The 19,275-nt window shown below is 37.6% G+C and overlaps 1 protein-coding gene across 1 annotated transcript in view; it reads left to right on the top strand.

Moving 5' to 3' along the window:
• The first annotated feature begins 288 nt into the window (after positions 1 to 288).
• Positions 289 to 19,275, top strand: part of PCDH17 (protocadherin 17) — a 92,602-nt gene continuing 73,615 nt past the window's right edge. The window contains exon 1 of the mRNA XM_053936478.1: positions 289 to 2,919. Within this exon, the coding sequence (XP_053792453.1) occupies positions 292 to 2,919 (2,628 nt within the window). The 5' untranslated portion in view covers positions 289 to 291. The remainder of the gene's footprint in view (positions 2,920 to 19,275) is intronic.

The following is a 19,275-nucleotide window of genomic DNA, read 5'->3' as shown; positions in this document are numbered from 1 at the left end:
GCCGAAGCTGCTCCCTCCCCTCCCCCCGACCCCCCCGATTGCTCCCTCCCTCTGAGCTACATGGTCTATTTGCTGCCTCTCATCCTGTGTCTCTGCAGATGTTTTAGAGCAACAGGTTCAGGAACTTGAAATATAGGAGTGGGGAAAGAGAAGAAAAAAAAGTCAAAAACAAAAAGGAAGGAAAGGAAGAGCCGTCAGAGGAGGAAGAGCAACCCCAGCGCAGGAGGCAAAGAAGACGGGGACAACCCTGGTCGTCGCTGCTGCTCCTGCCTCCCCCACCCCTGCTCGGGGATGTACCTTTCCATTTGTTGCTTTTTCTTCTGCTGGGCTCCCGCCCTGTCACTGAAGAACCTGAATTACTCGGTGCCCGAGGAGCAGGGAGCGGGCACGGTCATTGGGAACATCGGGCGCGATGCGCGGCTGGCGGCAGGCGCGGCGGGAGGCGGGATGCTGCCCGCGGAGCGTGGCGTTCCCGGTGGCGGCCCCGGGGGTGGCCGCGGTACCAAGTCCACCTTCCGCGTACTGGAGAATTCAGCCCCGCACCTCCTGGACGTGGACGGGGAGAGCGGGCTGCTCTACACCAAGCAGCGCATTGACCGTGAGGCGCTGTGCCGGCGCAGCACCAAGTGCCAGCTGTCCCTCGAGGTGTTCGCCAATGACCAGGAGATCTGTATGATCAAAGTGGAGATTCAGGACCTGAACGACAACGCACCATCATTCCCTTCTGACCAAGTGGACATGGACATCTCCGAAAATGCTGCACCAGGCACCCGCTTCCCCCTCACCAGCGCCCATGACCCAGATGCTGGGGACAATGGTCTGCGCACCTACCTGCTCACTCGTGATGACTACGGCCTCTTCTCCCTCGATGTGAAGTCCCGTGGTGATGGCACAAAGTTTCCGGAGCTGGTCATCCAGAAGCCATTAGACCGTGAGGAGCAGAGTCACCACACCCTGGTGCTGACAGCATTGGACGGTGGTGACCCGCCGCGCTCAGGCACGGTGCAGATCAATGTGCGCCTCATTGACTCCAATGACAACAGCCCCATCTTTGAGGCAGCCTCCTACGTGGTAGAGCTGCCAGAGAATGCACCACTAGGCACGGCAGTCATCGATCTCAATGCCACTGATGCTGATGAGGGTACCAATGGAGAGGTGCTCTACTCATTCAGTGGCTACACACCTGAGCGTGTCCGTGACCTGTTCAGCATTGACCCACAGAGTGGCCTCATCCGTGTTAAGGGCAACCTGGACTATGAGGAGAGTGGCCTCATTGAGATTGATGTCCAAGCTCGGGACCTGGGGCCAAATCCCATCCCTGCTCACTGCAAGGTCACTGTCCGCCTCATTGACCGCAATGACAATGCTCCCACCATAGGTTTTGTCTCCGTTCGCCAGGGAGCTCTGAGTGAGGCTGCCCCACCAGGCACTGTCATTGCCCTGGTGCGGGTCACCGACCGTGACTCAGGCAAGAATGGGCAGCTCCAGTGTCGGGTGCTGGGCGGTGGCGGTGGGCCTGGTGCCGTTCCTTTCACCCTGGAGGAGAACTATGACAACTTCTACACTGTGGTCACCGACCGACCCCTGGACCGTGAGGCACAGGACGAGTACAATGTGACCATTGTGGCACGTGATGGGGGCAATCCCCCACTTAACTCCACCAAGTCATTTTCTGTCCGGATCCTTGATGAGAATGACAACCCACCCCGCTTCAGCAAGAATCTTTATGTGTTGCAGGTGCCTGAGAACAACATCCCTGGAGAGTATCTGGGCTCAGTCTTGGCCCAGGATCCTGACTTGGGCCAAAATGGGACAGTGTCTTACTCCATTCTGCCTGGGCATGTGGGAGATGTCTCCATCTACACCTATGTCTCTGTCAACCCCACAAATGGTGCTATTTATGCTCTGAGGAGCTTCAATTATGAGCAGACAAAGCACTTTGAATTCCGCGTGCTAGCCAAAGACTCGGGTTCACCTCACCGTGAAAGCAATGCCACGGTGCGTGTCACCGTGCTCGATGTCAACGATAACGCGCCCCTCATCGTCCTGCCTGCCCTCATCAATGACACTGCTGAGCTGCAGGTGCCACGCAATGCTGGGGTGGGCTACCCCGTGGGCACCGTCCGCGCCCTGGACAGTGACTTTGGGGAGAGTGGGCGCCTCACGTATGAGATTGTGGAAGGCAATGAGGAGCACCTCTTTGAGATGGACCCCACCAGTGGTGAGATACGCACCTTGCACCCCTACTGGGAGGAGCTCAGCCCTGTGGCTGAACTGGTGGTAAAAGTCAGTGACCATGGCAAGCCCAGCCTCTCTGCTGTGGCCAAGCTCATAGTCAGGGCCTTGGCGGGGCCCCTGCCCGAGGCTGGCGAGCCGCAGGTGAATGGTGAGCAGCATCGGCGGCCACACTGGGACTTGTCGCTGCCGCTGATTGTGACACTGAGCACTGTCTCCATCATCTTGCTGGCTGCCATGATCACTATTGCTGTGAAGTGCAAGCGAGAGAACAAGGAGATCCGCACCTATAATTGTCGCATTGCCGAGTATAGCCACCCTCAGCTGGGAGGAGGGGGAGGCAGTGGCGGGGGAGGAGGAGGCAGTGGCAGTGGAGGGGGCAAGGGCAAGAAGAAGAAGATCAGCAAGAATGACATTATGCTGGTGCCCAGTGAGGGCGAGGACAGCCGGGGTCCCCTCAATGTCATGAACGTGGTGAGCAGCCCATCCCTGGCCACCTCACCCATGTACTTTGACTACCAGACCCGCCTGCCCCTCAGCTCTCCCAGGTCTGAGGTGATGTACCTGAAGCCCGCCTCCAACAACCTGACTGTACCCCAGGGACATGTGGGCTGCCACACCAGCTTCACAGGGCAAGGGACTAACGCCAGCGAGGCTCCCCCGAGCCGGATGTCCATAATTCAGGTAGGAGACTTTTAGAATACCCTGGACCTCACTTTAGACACTGGTTTAACTTTCCCTTTTGTGTGCAGTGCAGTCTGCTGTAAGGCACCACTGTAGGAACCACCACAAGTCACTGAAGAGAGGTGGACTTAATGGAAGTGGAACCAGATCACATCTGGTGGGTCTGGTTCTGCTGTCTTATTGGTGTTTCCCATGTGATTCAAAAGAAAATGCCCACTGAAACACAGACAGAGTTACAGCACTGCCAAAGAGGTGCATGTGAAAGTGTGTGCAGGCATTTAGCTCATTTGAGGCACGCTGGGGGATTTTCCCAGGAGACTGTCAGACAGAGGTGGGCACTTCCACAAGTTTCACTTCTCTTTGGTTTGGGGTGGAGAAGAGGGAGGGCATTTCTGAAGTGGTCATACCACCTTCAGTAACTAACAGGACAGGGAAGAAATTGCACAATGAGGACATCTATTGCAACAGTGTATTATAGCCCTCCAATCTTGTATATAAATATGAGCTATCATTCCAAGATGTATGTTTTAATTTTTTAAAAATTTCCTTCTTCAGAATATATATCCATAAATATATTTTTTGACAGTATCATTGGGGCCCCATTGCCTCCTCCTCCCCCCATAAATAACTAATTTTTCAGTGCTGAAAATTCTGCTTAGTCAAATAGAAAGAAAATATATGTGGTGACTCCCTCCTACCTCTAAATATTAACAAAACTCACATCCTGTCATAAACCAGCAAAACAACTAGTCAGATTTCCAGTAGCCTGAGTCAACATTGATGATTGCTTTATAGAGAAAGACTTACACACTCTGTCTTCTACCAAAGCTCATTTAGAAATTGTAGCTGGGCTGCATTCTGCTGCCAGTTATATCCATACTGTCCTCTACTGACTTTTGTGAATGTGAGAAATGGCAGAATTTGGACCATTTGATATAAGGTACTAATCAAAGAATGACTTAATTTTTAGCAGGTAGTTTAAAGTCCAAACTCAGAAGATTTATTTCAGAGCAGTGAACTTGCAGAGTGAAGGTGAGGGCAGAAATTGGCTCCAGTTGATTTAATTTAAAGTATTACTTCATGATTAATGCAGCTTAATGTTCAAACACTACAGGTATGTTCCAAAGTGATTTTTAACGTTTGGATTGAAAGCAGGCTCTGGATAATGACTATTAAATATATTTGAAATGTCATATCTGTTTTATCCTGTGGTTCTCCTGATATGCTGTTCTGAGTCATAGGGGAATGAGTGTATCAGAAGTGACACAGACTCATTTTATGTATGCAGCTAGTGGGAAAGAAGTTGCACTGTAGTCACTTGATGTACCTAAAGAAGATTCATAATACCTTCGAGTTACTATGTCCTGTGATCTGTGAACACCAAATGTTCTACTTGCCAGCTGTATCTAATATTTTAAACTGAATAGAAATGGCCAGTGGTAATTGACAGATTAAAGAACCAAATTTCAAGTAATCGATGACCTAGAAATAGAACATTTATAACTGGGAAAAAAAAAAAAGGAAAAAAACCCTGCCTGTACAAGGTCACTGTAAACTAATCCAACTAATCCTCAAGCGGCTATTGGGTTGTGTCACAGAAACAATTTTATTTTATGCCTATCATGTATTTGTGTTGCTATCAATCAGGTGAGTGGAGCAATACTTAAAATCTGAAATTGATTTTAACAAAAAATGACACTTTAGAAAAAGTCTAGGTTAGCGCACAACCAGAGATAATTTGATTTATTATTCATGCTTTTAAAACCAAATAACTTTCCATGACACTTGTTTAAGTAATGTCAACTTTTTTTTTTACTGTGGAGTTGTCAGAAAGCTAAAAAAGAAACACTCCACATTTTTTCCTACTGACAAGTGTAATAGTTACTAAAAGACAGAAAATTATACTTTCCTACAACTATGTAATGTCTATATAAAGCAATTAATTAATGTATTGATGCTACTGATTAGTAAAGTTTCAATTGTAGTGTAAAATCCCTATGAAAAATATGATTCCTTCTTTTTTACAGTGTTCACTGTATAAGATCAATAATGATTTTTTTTCCCTGAAATCTATATAAAGCTAAAAGAGGAATTTCCTCCCTTAAAAAGTGTGTTGTGGTTTCTATAAGAGTTTTCATTATCACAGCTATGGAAAATGTTAAGTGAAACTCCTCATAACATATACTGGTATATCTAATGCTGGTCTTGTTTTCCCTCATTATCTACACAGAGTGTTTTAGAGGTTTTCATGGTCCAGTCAGTAGATTAGTAAGCATTCAGTTTTAGCTAGTGTACAGCCTGTTCAAACATACTTACTGATACTATATTTTGGAGTTGTATTGGCAAAATAGATACAGTAAGAAACAGTGTAGTAGGTTTCTATTTAGAAAAGGCTTAGATTTAAAGTAGCTAGAGGGGAAAATTGATTCTCTTCACTGTACTTTTGCATTACTAAAATACATTTTGTATTCTCCATCTCCACATCTCTGGAGTAAATTTTATATAAAATTTGCATTTAGAATGTAGGCATTACTTTATGTCTGGTCCTGTACTTCTGCCTCATGTAAAATTTAAACTGCAGACTTAAGGAGAAATAGTAAAGGATCAGCTGTCTCTCTGGATCTACTATATCTTGAATCACTCCAAGAAAGCTGTGTCTGCATATGTAAATTACACAGTTAGGAATCAAAGGTGTAGGCAGTGGAAAAAAAAAAAAAAGAAACAAAATCCAGCTGTTTTATCATCTCTTTTAGTTAATCAATCCAGTTAAGCTGTTTTCTTCAGTACCTCAGTAAGGGGAAGATAAACATTTGTGTAAGGGTTTTCTAACAAATGTTCCCATTAGTTTTTACAGATATATTTTTGAAACATGATAATCCCATAGTATGTAATTCATACAATGGAACTGCATTTCTTCATACTCATTTTCTCGGCAACTGTTTAATGGCACAATTCTCTTTAAATCTATATATATATGTGTGTGTGTATATATATATATATATGTACATGCTATATATCTATGGAGATGTATATACATGCTAAATATTATACTATTACTTAGTACATCCAATTGATTCTATAAATATTTAATAGCAAATAAATAACTTTTTTTTCTCAGTAAGATCCAAATTTTCTCACTCTTATTAGAGCGCATTTTTTTCCCTTTCACTTACTAGTAAGACCTAGTGAAGCCCATGGGCCTTATGGTTCCCTTATTTCTCATGAATAGTATTTTACTATACAGATAGCCCAATTTATATCAACAAATACCTGTGGAGTAAAGTGTTACTTAGTTACTAGGGATTTCAGACTGACCCAAAAGGACCAGCAGTTGAATGAAATACTTCCTGACATGAGTAACAGTGGTGTAATCTTGCCTCTCTTTAAGTGACTTCTGTTACACACTAATCACACAATTTGACAGCTTGTGTGTTTGCTCATTACTTTGTAGCATCCACCTGTGTACCACAGTTGCCTGTGTTACTTATATATGAACCAATGAACTTCTTCAGTACCATAAAATTAAAGAATTTAAACATATATATATATATGTTTAAATTGTTGGATGGACAGACAAGGATGCTGTATACATTCAGCTTTTATGGGTGCAAGAGACTTGCAAGTTCTTAAGCCCTCTGAAAATTGACCATTTGTGATTTGATGTGCACCTGAGATTGATGTGTATTAAGAACAGTGTTTAGCAACATACTGGGAAGTTACACATTTACACTTCACCAGCCCATGTTTTATTATTCTTTACTTCAGCAATCATTTTCTAAAGAGAGTTTAGAAACAGTGCTTTCAAGCAAAAGTCTGTTACACATATTTAAATATGGGGCAGTGCTGTACAATTCTCATTGCCAGGGTCAAAATTCAATGTGTCTTCTGAATCACGTAAAAGCCAAACTATTAATTTTTATTGGGAAGAAGGAAAGCAGGAGAAAATGGAAACTCAACTTGGCTGAAAGAAGATTTCTGTTCACTCTAGACCTTAAAGACTACTGGGAAAATTTGGTTCATCTAGTTCTGGTGACCTACTCACCTGACTAAAAGAAACAGAATTTTGCTTTATTTTTAAGTGCAGACATCAGAAAAGAAAAAGTACAAACATACATATAGATATATTTCTCCTACCAAAATTCTGAGTTAGATAGTTTGCCTTTCCCTGTGTGAACAAGTCACAACTTCTTCTTGCAGATTTCCAATAGGTAAGAGTAGATGGATAAAGGAAAACAAATAGTTTCTTTACACAAGTAGGTTCCAGAAATAGGTTCCTCAAAGTGAAATATCAGTAGTGTAGAAAACTATATGCAATATGCAAGAGTAGTGTTGATCCTCCTAGAGATTATTTATTGCTATACTTGTGGTGCAAACTTGGGGAGTTTTGTAAATGTATCAGGAATAAGGTGGGTGTGAATAAAAAAAAGAGGTGGTCACAGCTTTTGTTAAACAACAGCTAAAAATTAATGGCTGTGCAGAAAGAAGATCTCAAGCTAGGAATCATTGTATCTGCTGTACCGGGCACTCCCACAGCATTTCAACATAAAGTACAGATCATCCTTAATACTTCAGGCACCTGAAGTTTATGATGTATCAATAGATTAATGTCAAGTCCCAGTGCAGCTTCATTGCCAGGTAACTAGTAGTACCTAAGATAGAGTCTTCAAGGGAAATAAAAACCATGAGCCATATTAGTGCTGCTCTGTCTAGTATGCTATTTCATACTTTGAGAAATTTCAAGATTACAGAAAGAAATCTGCAGCTTTCATCATAGAAGTTGCACTCATCCTGAGTGATTTAAATTCCTATCTGAAAACAGAGGTATATATTTTTTTTTATATCTCCTACTTCAACTGAGGAATATTATTCTCTATTCTCACTAGAACTTTACAAGGTAACATTTTTCATCAAGAGGATACTAGAGCAGTTCTAAACATTTGCAAGTTTGCAGGTTTGTACTCTATATATTTCAGAGATTCCCAGCTACATATTCTAGGGCTGTATCTAAAGACACTAGTTGTGAGATGCAGCTCTTGAACTACCTGCCTAGGGTTCGTTACTGTGGCTTTAACAGTGTTTTGCAAGGCTAGATGTTTTGCAAAATAATTCTTCTGAATGTTTGCATTTTATTAATACAGTCTGCAGTTTTGTGTACAGTCTGTTTTTTTGTTACATTGTTCTTCAGCTTTAGTTTCATTCACTGGATGAAGTCCATCTTAGAGTTGACTATGGAAGAATTTCAGGATGAAACCTTTCCTATTCATCCATTGGTGCTTTTTTTGGTGGCCAAGATGCACTGCATAGTATGGTGGCACAAAGTACATACATTTTAGGACCAAATCTGACAACACACCACTTACTGTGGCATCTGCACTGGCTGCTGAAATAGACAGAGGAAGCAGAATTGAACTATTTTTTTGTGTTACATCTGTTCTGGTCTTGATCTGAGTTCCTTGCTGGTGATATCTATAGCACTATTATTCTACAAGGATCATTCTTGATATACTGATCTATTTGAAATCCAAAGAATTTTCCATGATGAAAAGCTGTAATAAAGAACAATAAAAAATAGAGAAAAAAACAATTTAAAACCAATTTAAGAAAAAAAAAAATTAAGGGTCTAAAGTGGAATATACATATTATGAAAAAAAACCCAGTCTTTCCAGAACAGAAATTCATGTTAACAAAAAAATAAGAATAATAATATCACTATAGAAGTCGCTGTTTTATAAAAGACATGAAACAAGTTATGTAAGATTGAGTGTCACAGTTCTCAACTGCTCTTAAAGTTGTCTGAGCTTTCTACATCTTTGTGTTCACTGTCACTATCTAAACTTAGCTGGAAAGATCCCTACAAATTTGTGATTACCAGTGCAATTTCAATGACTGATCAATCCTTTGAAGGGTTATCTTTAACAACATATTTTCTCAAGTTTCTATTATCCGTCCCCATGTTGATGAAAAGGCAGTTCTTACTCATAATTCAGTCAATAGCATAATTTTGACTTCATAAATGATTTTGGGGTTCAAGAGTGAATCATGACTAAGACCTCTATGGAATGCAGCTAAGAATATTATGATTGGGCCCTTCATTTTTGAGGGTTTTGTGATTTTTTTTTTCTTGTGGCATCTTTACAAACAATTAAGGAGACTGGAATTTAGATATTTTTGTAACTATGATGTGAATTGTAACACAGCATCATCGAATGATTTAGGTTGGGCAATACTTTTAGGATTCCAATGGTTAACCATCAAGTCCAATGGTTAACCCAGAATAATCTTGTGTTCAGTGGAAAAGAAATCAAATACTCCATTGAACATATTGCTGAACATGTTACCACATATTTTCATATATTTCTGAAACTGTGAATAATACAGCATTATTATTAAAATTCAATAAATATTTTTACATGGAAAATTAGCAACAGGTATGTTTGAAATATCACAAATATTATTTGGTATTAAGAAAGCATAGATACAGTCTGGTTTCTCTGATAAGACAAAAGTGTCATTAAAAAAATTCTTCCCAATTCACAACATTTGGATGTGAAGCAGCTGTGATTTTATGAAAAAAAAAAAAGGATTTTTTTGGTCTTTTTTCCCCAGCATTTTTTTTTTCCTTCTCTTCACTACCTTCCTCCCCAGGAGGCATTAATATATCAGCTAATATTTACATATATGTTTTTAAGTATCATGCCTAATTTCTTCTTTATTTTGTTGTTTCCACAAAAGTTAAAAGTGTTAATTTAAATTAATTTTAGGTTTTGCCATGCAAGACACTCATTCTACATACAAAAAGTGGATGTATGTGGGGTTTTTTTGGATTTGGTTTTGGTTTTTTTCTGAAGAAAGCATATATGTTGCATGGCAGAATTCTTCAGATACTTTTTCATGCCTGAGGAGCACCTGCATGTATGAGGAAAAGACATTTTGACACTAGTATTAATGTTTTCCGATAGGTAAAAAAAATTCAGTGATGAGAACTTAAACAAGGATTTGTTGACCACAGCAGAAACATAGCTCTGCTTTCATCTTTAAATTATAGAAGCAATCCTCTGATGCCAAAAGGTCAGTGTAGAGCAGTTGGGACAAATTTTTGCAGCAGACAGCCTGAAAGCTTTACGCTTTCAACTGTATGGCTACTTCAGCTGTAAGAGAAAAGGTAAAATTAATGCTAAAATGTTCAAAAATACAGGAAACAAGTAAAACTCTCAGGGGACTGCAGGTTCTTGCCTTAATAGAAAAAAAAAAAGGGGAAAAAAAAGTAGTAGGAAGAGAATGGCAAAATTACTGGGGAAAAAGTTTCTTGAGTTTAAGTGTTTTATTTGTCAAGTATTTAAGGGGGCATCGAGGATATTAACAAGTCACTGCTTTTGTTGATGAGATGAAACAGAGTAATGTGCAGCTGCCATAATTCTTACCCAGGGTGCATTCTAAGACCTACTAATCTATTTGTCATAGTGCAACCTTTGTTTTTCAGTCTGCTGTAGACTTTTTTTTTTTTTTTTTTTTTTTTTTTAACAGAAGAAGATTCTGGATTAATTACTGTAAATCCTATGAGAAAGAAAAAAAAGCAAATTATTAAGCTGTTTTGATAAAATACTCAGTATTAAATACTACATTCAAGAACAAGCAAATTGTTATGAATGTCCCGGATAATTAGGATATTACACAGTGCTTTAAATAACCTTCTTGACCAGTCATATATTTTCTAGCTAAATCCCAGAGGCTGTTGATACATTTCTTTCTTAACAAGGTCATACAAGAACCATCTCTTTCTCCTACTGGTTTGCTTCCACTAGGTAGTTGTGTTACCTGCACAGAAAAGATAGCAGATCAATTCATCCACTTGCTTGACATGAGTTCTCTTTTTTTTTTTTTTGTCCTGAAAACTGAGAAGTCCTTCTACATATAAAGACAAAACTGCATAGTTTCAGCCAATTATTAGTGTTATTTGTACAGAGGAACAGCATAAAGATCAATTTGTATCTCACTTTGGTTCACTGAGGGTGTATCTCCTTTTCCAACCCTCAAGACAATCAGTCCCATACTGGTCTATTTTCAATAGAATAAGGTATAAGCAATTGAGGCATCTTAAGTTCTTCAAATTAAGATATTTGATTTTAGCCATGGACCTTTCTACTGGCTTTGTGGCATATGTATCAGATCAGAGTTTCTCACATTCATAAAATACTTTAACCCGTAACAGAAAAGTTCCTGTTCCCTGGTGGGTGGCTTTCTGTTGCAGTGTCTGTGGCCTGCCAAAGGAGAACTCCAAAGGGGAAAGGAAAAGTCTTGACATGGGATGCAAATGCATCATTTCAGCTGTGTGGGTGAGACCTCTAATCGATACATTGCAGGCTTTTGCAGTGATAGTCATGCAGAACGATTTTCAGAGAGTAGTTCAGACCATCTACTGATCTGTGTACGACGTGTGTGTATTGCCTGTACTAGTTCTAGTGACACTGTGATTACTCGTATTTCCAGTCCTTTCCCTGGAACATTTCCAGGCACTTTTATTATATTGAAATAGCTCTTACAGTTCATTGAGCATCCAGCATAATACTGTTGAATATGATTGGTGCATGTGCATATATTTATTAAAACAAACAAAAAAATCAGGCAGTTAAACCACATAATTATGGGAAAATGAATCATAACAATAAAAGACCATTTAAGTTAACAAGCTTTGTGATCAAAGAGTAAATACAGGTTAGATAAATGAGACTCTAGATATAACTAATCTACATAAATAAGCTTTGGTCTGATTAGAGGATAGGAATATATTAAAATAATCTTAAAGTGTTTTTAAAGTATTTTACTTTAGTACTTTTATAATTTCTAGTTTAATTTCATCATATTTTTAACATTTCCACTCTATGAAAAGACCTGAGTTAAGTGATAAACTACTTTTACATGCTTTTATTTTTTGATTAACAGTGTTTACAGTGCAAAAAAAAGTCTAAACTAATACAAGTAAACAAAAGAAACATCATAAGTTTTCATTCTGGTTTGACTGTATTGTGTGTCAAAAACGTAAACATTTTTAATGTCTTAATTTTTTTATGTGGCAATGTTTTTTGATTGATTTTTAATTAAGTAAAAACATTAAAGGAAACATTTAAAGGACAGTTTCTTGTTTACTGTCTTTATCAGCAGAGAGCAGCCTTTGTAGTGTTTGAAAGCTGGTGCATTAAAAATCAATTTCAAGTCTTCAAAGCTGTAAACTCTTGCTTGCTTTGTAGATATATACTGTTTTTAAAATCATTGGAAGCACAGTTGACAATTGAATTAAAACAAAAGGTGAATAATGGTTTCATGAACATTTGAAGGCTTTTAATGTATTTTTAATAATAGCTACAGGATTTTTTTATAGCAACAGACATGTGAATAACAATTTGTAGCTTTTAAATGCATAATTTGTTCCTAAAGGCAGTTTTTTTATATTCTTTTATTAAGAGAATTTTGTTTTAAACTTCTCTTGGTGTTATTCTGTTGTTTTTACTGAATATCATGATTCAAACATAGAACATGTCAGTTTCTTTACTTACTATATTTCTGTCTCTCTCTTTGCTGATTGCTAAGCAACCACTTATGATTATTTAGCTACGAATCAGTTTAAAAAAAGGTAAGCTGAAGTGGGCTAAACAAATGTTCATTAATTCTTAATGAAAATATTTAAATTCTATAAAATTTTAAAAGTAACAAGGAAAAGAACATTGTCTTAATGATGTACCTCAGATTCAGCACTTGAGTTACTGCCAGCTGAGTAAAAAATGCTCTCTTTGTGCAAATCTAGAAAAAAAACATGTCGTTAGTCAGAGCATGAGTAATTTTGAGGCCTGTGGAAATATACATACATATATATATATATATATATATATATATATATATATATATATAGTTAAATTAATATTATTTCTTTCAGGGCAGGATCCTTAAAACACCTAATCTGTGACCATTTTAATTTAGGTCAATAGAACCATAAAATTAAATAGATCATTTACAGGTGTGGGGTTGCTGATGTGTATAAGCTTGTGCAGAATTCAGCCCAGAATCTGTTAGTCTGTGTTACCTGAACTGGTCCCTGTTGCTTCTCTCCTTTGCTTTAAGAACGCTGCAAAGCTGCAAAAGCTGTTAGTTTCACTTAGCCTCCAACTACATTTTCTCATATTCTGTTGAGATAGTCCTGATGTCTTGCTTTCTTGCAGAGACTTTAGTAATTTGATGTGCAGATTTGAAGATCATAAAAACAATCCTGCTTTGATGATCATGAGCCAGATTATCCAGCCACAGCTGTAAAGTACCAAGTGTGTTCTTTTGTGATCTCTTCATCATTTCAGTGTATCAAATGACATTAAGAATATAGTGGAATTTAAAGTGCTTGAGAAATAATGAAATTAAAAGCCTTTTTAAAATGACAACCACGAAGCCTTCAAAACTATTATATTTCTAGGCTATGGGCCAGATATGTAACTGTGTGTATGCATGCATACATGGATATACAGAAAAGAGAGCAGACTGGAATCAAAAGAACCATTGAGATGGATAAAAAACATTATTAATGAGCAATGTGCATCTATTTTTTTTTTTTTTTTGTATATGATCTGTACAGAGCTGTGTAGCAGTGTTTTGGAAGATGTTGTCAACCTGCACCTTTTGCTGCAAACTAGAAAGCATCAAGTTTAGAGACAAATGATGTTGTCATTTTTTTCCTGAGGCAACAGTATTGGTAAGGAAGGACCTAATTTTCCACTTCATGATGGAATCCTGCTATCAAACTTCAGGACTGAGAGTGATGATTAAAAGGAAGTATAATTCATGCAAAATGTGAAAAGAAACAGCACTTAACTGATTCCATAGACTGCATTAGTTATTAAAAAGTGCATGATAATTTGCATCTCATAGCTCCAAGGTGAGAAATATATCAGTCAGCTTTGTAGTTGTTGGGTGAAAAGGAAGTGAAAACAAGATGTTGTCTGTTATTTCTTTCAATATTCAGTCTTTATTTTGTCTAAATCTGTACATGTATTTTGTCTGTTTAAACCACATGTAGCTACTTTTCAGGTGTAACAGGGGATAGTATTGCAAGGGGCAGAAACAACTGTATAAATTTATTTTGTTATGTATTCATTGGCCATCACATACATGATCTTTCCCAAAAATATGCCTCTCATTATTGCAACAGTGTGGCATAACAAGATAATAATTCTTTCAAGTGTGAAATAACTAATTTTAAGTATTTTCCTGGGCTCATTTATTTCAAACAACCTTCCAGAATTTTGAAGAGAACTTTAATTTCAGTTCCTTTAATATATGTGTAGACCACAAATAGTCTTTACTTCATCCCCTGGTATTGGCAAAGGAAACTTAGGAATGTGTATCTGGATTTTCAGATTTTGACCTACTTGTAAAGCAAGAGCAAGCTGTTTCTATAAAACAAATGTAAGCTTCAGGAATTTTGGTTTGCAATGGCAAAAATATTTAGATAAATTACTTGCAGTCATACTGGTCTTGCTGATACCTGTGAATGAAGAAATAGGCACACATGCTGAATAGCCATGGGAGGAGAACACTTTTTAAGGAAAAGTTTTAGTTCTGATATAAGTTTTGGGTTTTCTATAGTGTTTTATAATAAAGACAATTACATAGTAATTTGGGTTAGAATGCATGCCCAGTTCCCCATCTCAAAACCTAATTTGTTACTACCTGTGGCTATTTCTATTAAAAAAGAAACATAATTACTATGAGTCTCAGCAGTCTGAGTAAATTTTTGCAATTACAATGCTTCCCTTGGGCAGATATATGAAAATAGCAGATTGATTCCTTCCAGTCTATTCCTTGAACGTTCTTAAGATTACTGGTAGCTTGGACTATCATTATATTGGTGCTGTTTATTATCCTGTGGTTAAGGTTAAAGAAGGAATGCTACTATAAACCCTTAAGACTAAGATGCTATACCACTGCCTTGCAAAGTTTCTGTGCTGAAGTGTGATCCACAGCATCCTAGGAGCAAGATGCCACTTCTGTTATCATGGAAAGTGGATGACTTTGCTGTTGATTTTAGCATTATTTAGAAGGGTATTTCAAATTTTATTGCGTTATGCCTCAACAGATTTAAATAAAAACACCAAAAAAACTCAAGTTTAATCATTCTTAGGAATTTATCAAGACATTAATAAAGCTGCAGGTAGTTCCTTAATATTTTGTAGGTTTTGTTTTATTCCAAATAGCACAATGCATGAAACACCAGTAAACTAAGATGGCCCTGAAATTATGTAAATGAACACATTCCCATGGAAATAATTCATCTTCCAGTGGGTTTTTCTACCTGTAAGCAAGTTTTGAGAGCATATGAGTAAATGAATTGCATGCAAAGGCTGTACTCCTGGAGATCACTCTCTGCAGCTAAGAACCTAACTCCGTGTTGAATTCCAGTGAAGTTGGAAGTTGGTGTGGCTTCATGTGGGCTCATGATCCACCTGCAGGGAGCAGCATTAGTCCATGTTACACATGATCTGGTTTGAGTATCCAGGAAGAGCAGTATGAACAATCCCAAGTTTTTTTTTTTTTTTTCATTTTGCATGAACTTTTGTTTGAAATTTCTTGCACTGTACTTGTAGTGTTTTCTTTTCCCATTTTGAAAGAGGTTTCCACATATACATGCTTCTGAATGTCAACTTGGGAACGTCTGTGGACATTATGTGGACATTATTTAGAGCATGTTTCATAAACTTTTCTTTGAGAGGTCTTAAATAAAATTTTAAAAAGTAAAATATATATTCATCCTTCAGTTGATGTTCAATGCATTCCACTTTGGAAAAAAGTGCTCACATACTGGGTGAGCATCCTGCTAATTAGATAGAGAGGAAGTCCATAATTAAATCCCTGTGTGCTAACAAACCCCTCGGTCAAATATTAGCATTCATGTTCAGTCACTCTATCCCCAGTGAAACCTGAAGCAGTGTCCTAGATATTGACAAACCAACATTGCTTTGGAACAGAACGATGACTTTATCAAATCCTGGAATTTTGCAGAGACCATATATTATGTAGATCTTCTTAATTTTACAGAAAGATCTGATTTCAGAGTCTTGATATGTCAAGCCATAATGGGAAGGGTAATCCAGAACATTTTTTCCCAGTCTTTTAAGAATTTACAGGTCAAAGTCAGCTCTTAAATACCTATTAAGTTAGAGATTACCTGTGGTTAAGTGATGGTTGTGTCCTAGATGAGGTGATCCTATAAGAAAGGCAGCTATTTTTTCTTTTGCTTGTTTTGAATCAATTTAGTAGAGAGTACTATCAGAAGACATTGCAGTGGGTTAACACTGAAGTGACAGAGTTGTGGATGCATGCACATAACCCTATATCAGAATAGCCTTGTTTTTTTCTGTCCAAATCTACTTGACCACTGCTACTATGCTCGTGGTGTAATGGTGTATTCAATCAAACTTTCCATTTTATGAGGTACCTCATCATAGACACATAACTGTTATGACTTTAAAATTTATTTAGGGACAGAACCTCTTGCTAAATTTGTGCAAGCCTAAATTATTTATCTTATGTCACAAATAATAAATCAACTCATCACCATTTTACAGTTGAAAATCTCCTTGCATGGCCGTGTGAGTCTGTAAAGCTTGATGATCTACTATTCTGTCATAAATTCAGCCATTATTTTGGCAGCATATTTAGTGCTTTCCTAGTGCTTAGAGAAAATAATTATACGAAGGAATCTGTGTGAAAGTAGGGTTTTGTATCTTGTCACAAATGTTTAGAGAATACCTTGTTGAGTATTTTTAAGAAAAAAGTTGAAATAAAGAGTTGCATGACCTAAATAAGAAATTAGGCAAAAGCTTATAATGTAAATTTCAACATCTGTGATTTTCTTCTGAATTCCTAGGGAATTTTAGGGAATCATTGCTTTTCTGGTGTGGTATTTTAGAAAGAGAAAGGGGATAAGGCGGCAGTTTTAAAGAAAAGGAGGTGATCTAGATTTACCCCTTTTTTTCTGATTGCCACCTAGGAAGAAAGCTTCAGTGTTCCTCTTTGTGTGTGTTTTCTGTGCAGGCAGTATGGCTTCAGAACCAAATCCTGCTCCATCTTTGTTGCTAATTTCTTTCACTCTGTAGGAAAGAAACACAGAACTGGAATTTTGTGCTGCATGCAGCATTTGCTGCCTAGCTAATCACCTTTCCCCGTCACTGCCATTACAAATCTGTTCAAATGCAACTTTCTTCAGCATACAACATATGTATCTGTGGGAATGTAGCACGCCATGTAAAGGCTCACTTAGCTGGTAATTGAAGTAAGCAGACTGATCCAAGGGCTATTGAAACCAGTTTGAAAACACCCATTGATTTCACTGGACCTCAGGTCATGGCTTCTGGGAGTTTTATTGTTGCCTTTAGTACGAGTGTGGGTTGGACAGAAAAAGGTAAACATACTGGATAGATGTTAACAAAAAGTTAACAGATTTTAAATATCCAGTGTCTCTGTTTTCTCCTTACTAAATATGATAAGTACAAAACAGATTAACAGTGTTCAAAGGCCATAATTTGTTCTCCTTCTCCACCATCCAGGACTGCAGTGTTTATAAGCTTTTATCTGTTCAGAAAACATTTGAGTTATGTTGCTCTTAGAAACAGGAAATAAGCAGTGGTAAGAATAGGACAAATTTCACTTTACCTACTGGCTTCACTGAGATCTTTCAGATGTGTCTCAAAATTAAAAAAAAAAAAATGTCAGGAGATCAACATTGCACTGCAGAATGTGAAAGAGAGAAAGAGAGAAAGAGAAAAAGGAAAGAAAGAAAGAAAGAAAGAAAGAAAGAAAGAAAGAAAGAAAGAAAAGAAAGAAAGAAAGAAAAAAGAAAGAAAGAAAGAAAGAAAGAAAGAAAGAAAGAAAGAAAGAAAGAAAGAAAGAAAGAAAGAAAGATTCAGTTGTTGTTCTCATGGAGAAAAAAGGTTCTAAACTTTTTTAAATTCTAAACAAATACTTTGATTATATCCTTACATTTCAAGGCACTATTTCAAAAGTTTTCCCTTTAAGTTTTCTTCTAAATTTTAGACTTCATATTTATCATGAAAAATAAAAAAAAAAAAAAAAAACAACCAACAAATGCTATAAAAGACAGACTCCTATGTGTATTGTTATTTTGAGTTCATGGTATGATATTCTTTGAATAAGCTGGATATTGCGATAAGTGCAGATTTCATTCTAGTTGCTAATTGTAATTGAGTCTGTTACGCAGTAAACATAGTATCTGTTAGGAATACTAAGGTAGACTCAACATGGTGGTAGCCATAGATAAAAGGAGCATTAAAGCGTTTCAAATTCAATCATTAGCTTTCATTGCACCCATCTGCTGCCAGAAAATATAATGGGCAGCTTGATTCATTGACCCTTAACTGTCATTTTTGAACCATGTTTCTTAAATCCATATTTTCAAGTCAGACATAGAGAGGTAATTTGATAAGAGAATACCCAGTATCTCTTAATGCAATTACTTTTTACTTTTTTTTTTTTTAATATAATCAGGTTTAACAGTCTCTTGTATGTTCTGCTAATCCAGTGAAAGTAGTTGTTTCATATTGAATGTGGTTAAAAGAAACTAATGTTCAACTTCATTAAGACTTCTATTAAATAGAAGGTTTGCTGAATTTCTACTATTTTTTTAATTCATTAATACCTTTTAGTAATTATTTCTGGGGGTTTCTGTTACACTAGAATTATACTTACATGTTTCATTTCCACAAAGACTATGCAGCACAGCACAAGGGCTAAATACAGACTGAAACTGTGGAGTGATTTGTATTTTGTTTCCAAAATATGTTCTATTTTCTTCTTTTTGTGTTCTGAAGCAGATATTATCTTTTGCGGAGTGGTTGGAGAGGGGGGTGGGTGAAGTGCCTACATCTCCTAGCAGTTCTATATGTGTGGCACACGAGTAGACTGTGTCATAAAATAGCAGTTTTACTTAGTGAAAGCAGGAAACAATGTGATAAATGAGGATAATTTAATGTTTTCTCAGCAATGGCAAACTATTATACTATCCTGTCATCTGAAGTTTTTGTAATGGAAAAAAGTGGTTACACGTATTTCTTTACACAACGGGATATAATTCCTGAAATATTTATGTAATATAGAGACAGATGTATGTAAACTAACCTTATAATCCCATTTCACAGCTTTCCCAAATACTGGGAAGCTCGATAAATGGGAAGCTGATTATATTGGCACTGTAACTCTATTAATAGGATTCGGATTTGCCTTATTGACAAACCAGTACTGTTAATATGATCCAGTATATTAAATTGACAGGAAAACTGGAGCGATAGAATGTATCTACAT

Source organism: Vidua chalybeata, chromosome 2 (genome assembly GCF_026979565.1).
Source record: "Vidua chalybeata isolate OUT-0048 chromosome 2, bVidCha1 merged haplotype, whole genome shotgun sequence".
NCBI classification, from domain to species: Eukaryota; Metazoa; Chordata; class Aves; order Passeriformes; family Viduidae; genus Vidua; species Vidua chalybeata.
Note: the sequence above shows the minus strand (reverse complement) of the source record. Positions and strands in the feature narration are given on the sequence as shown.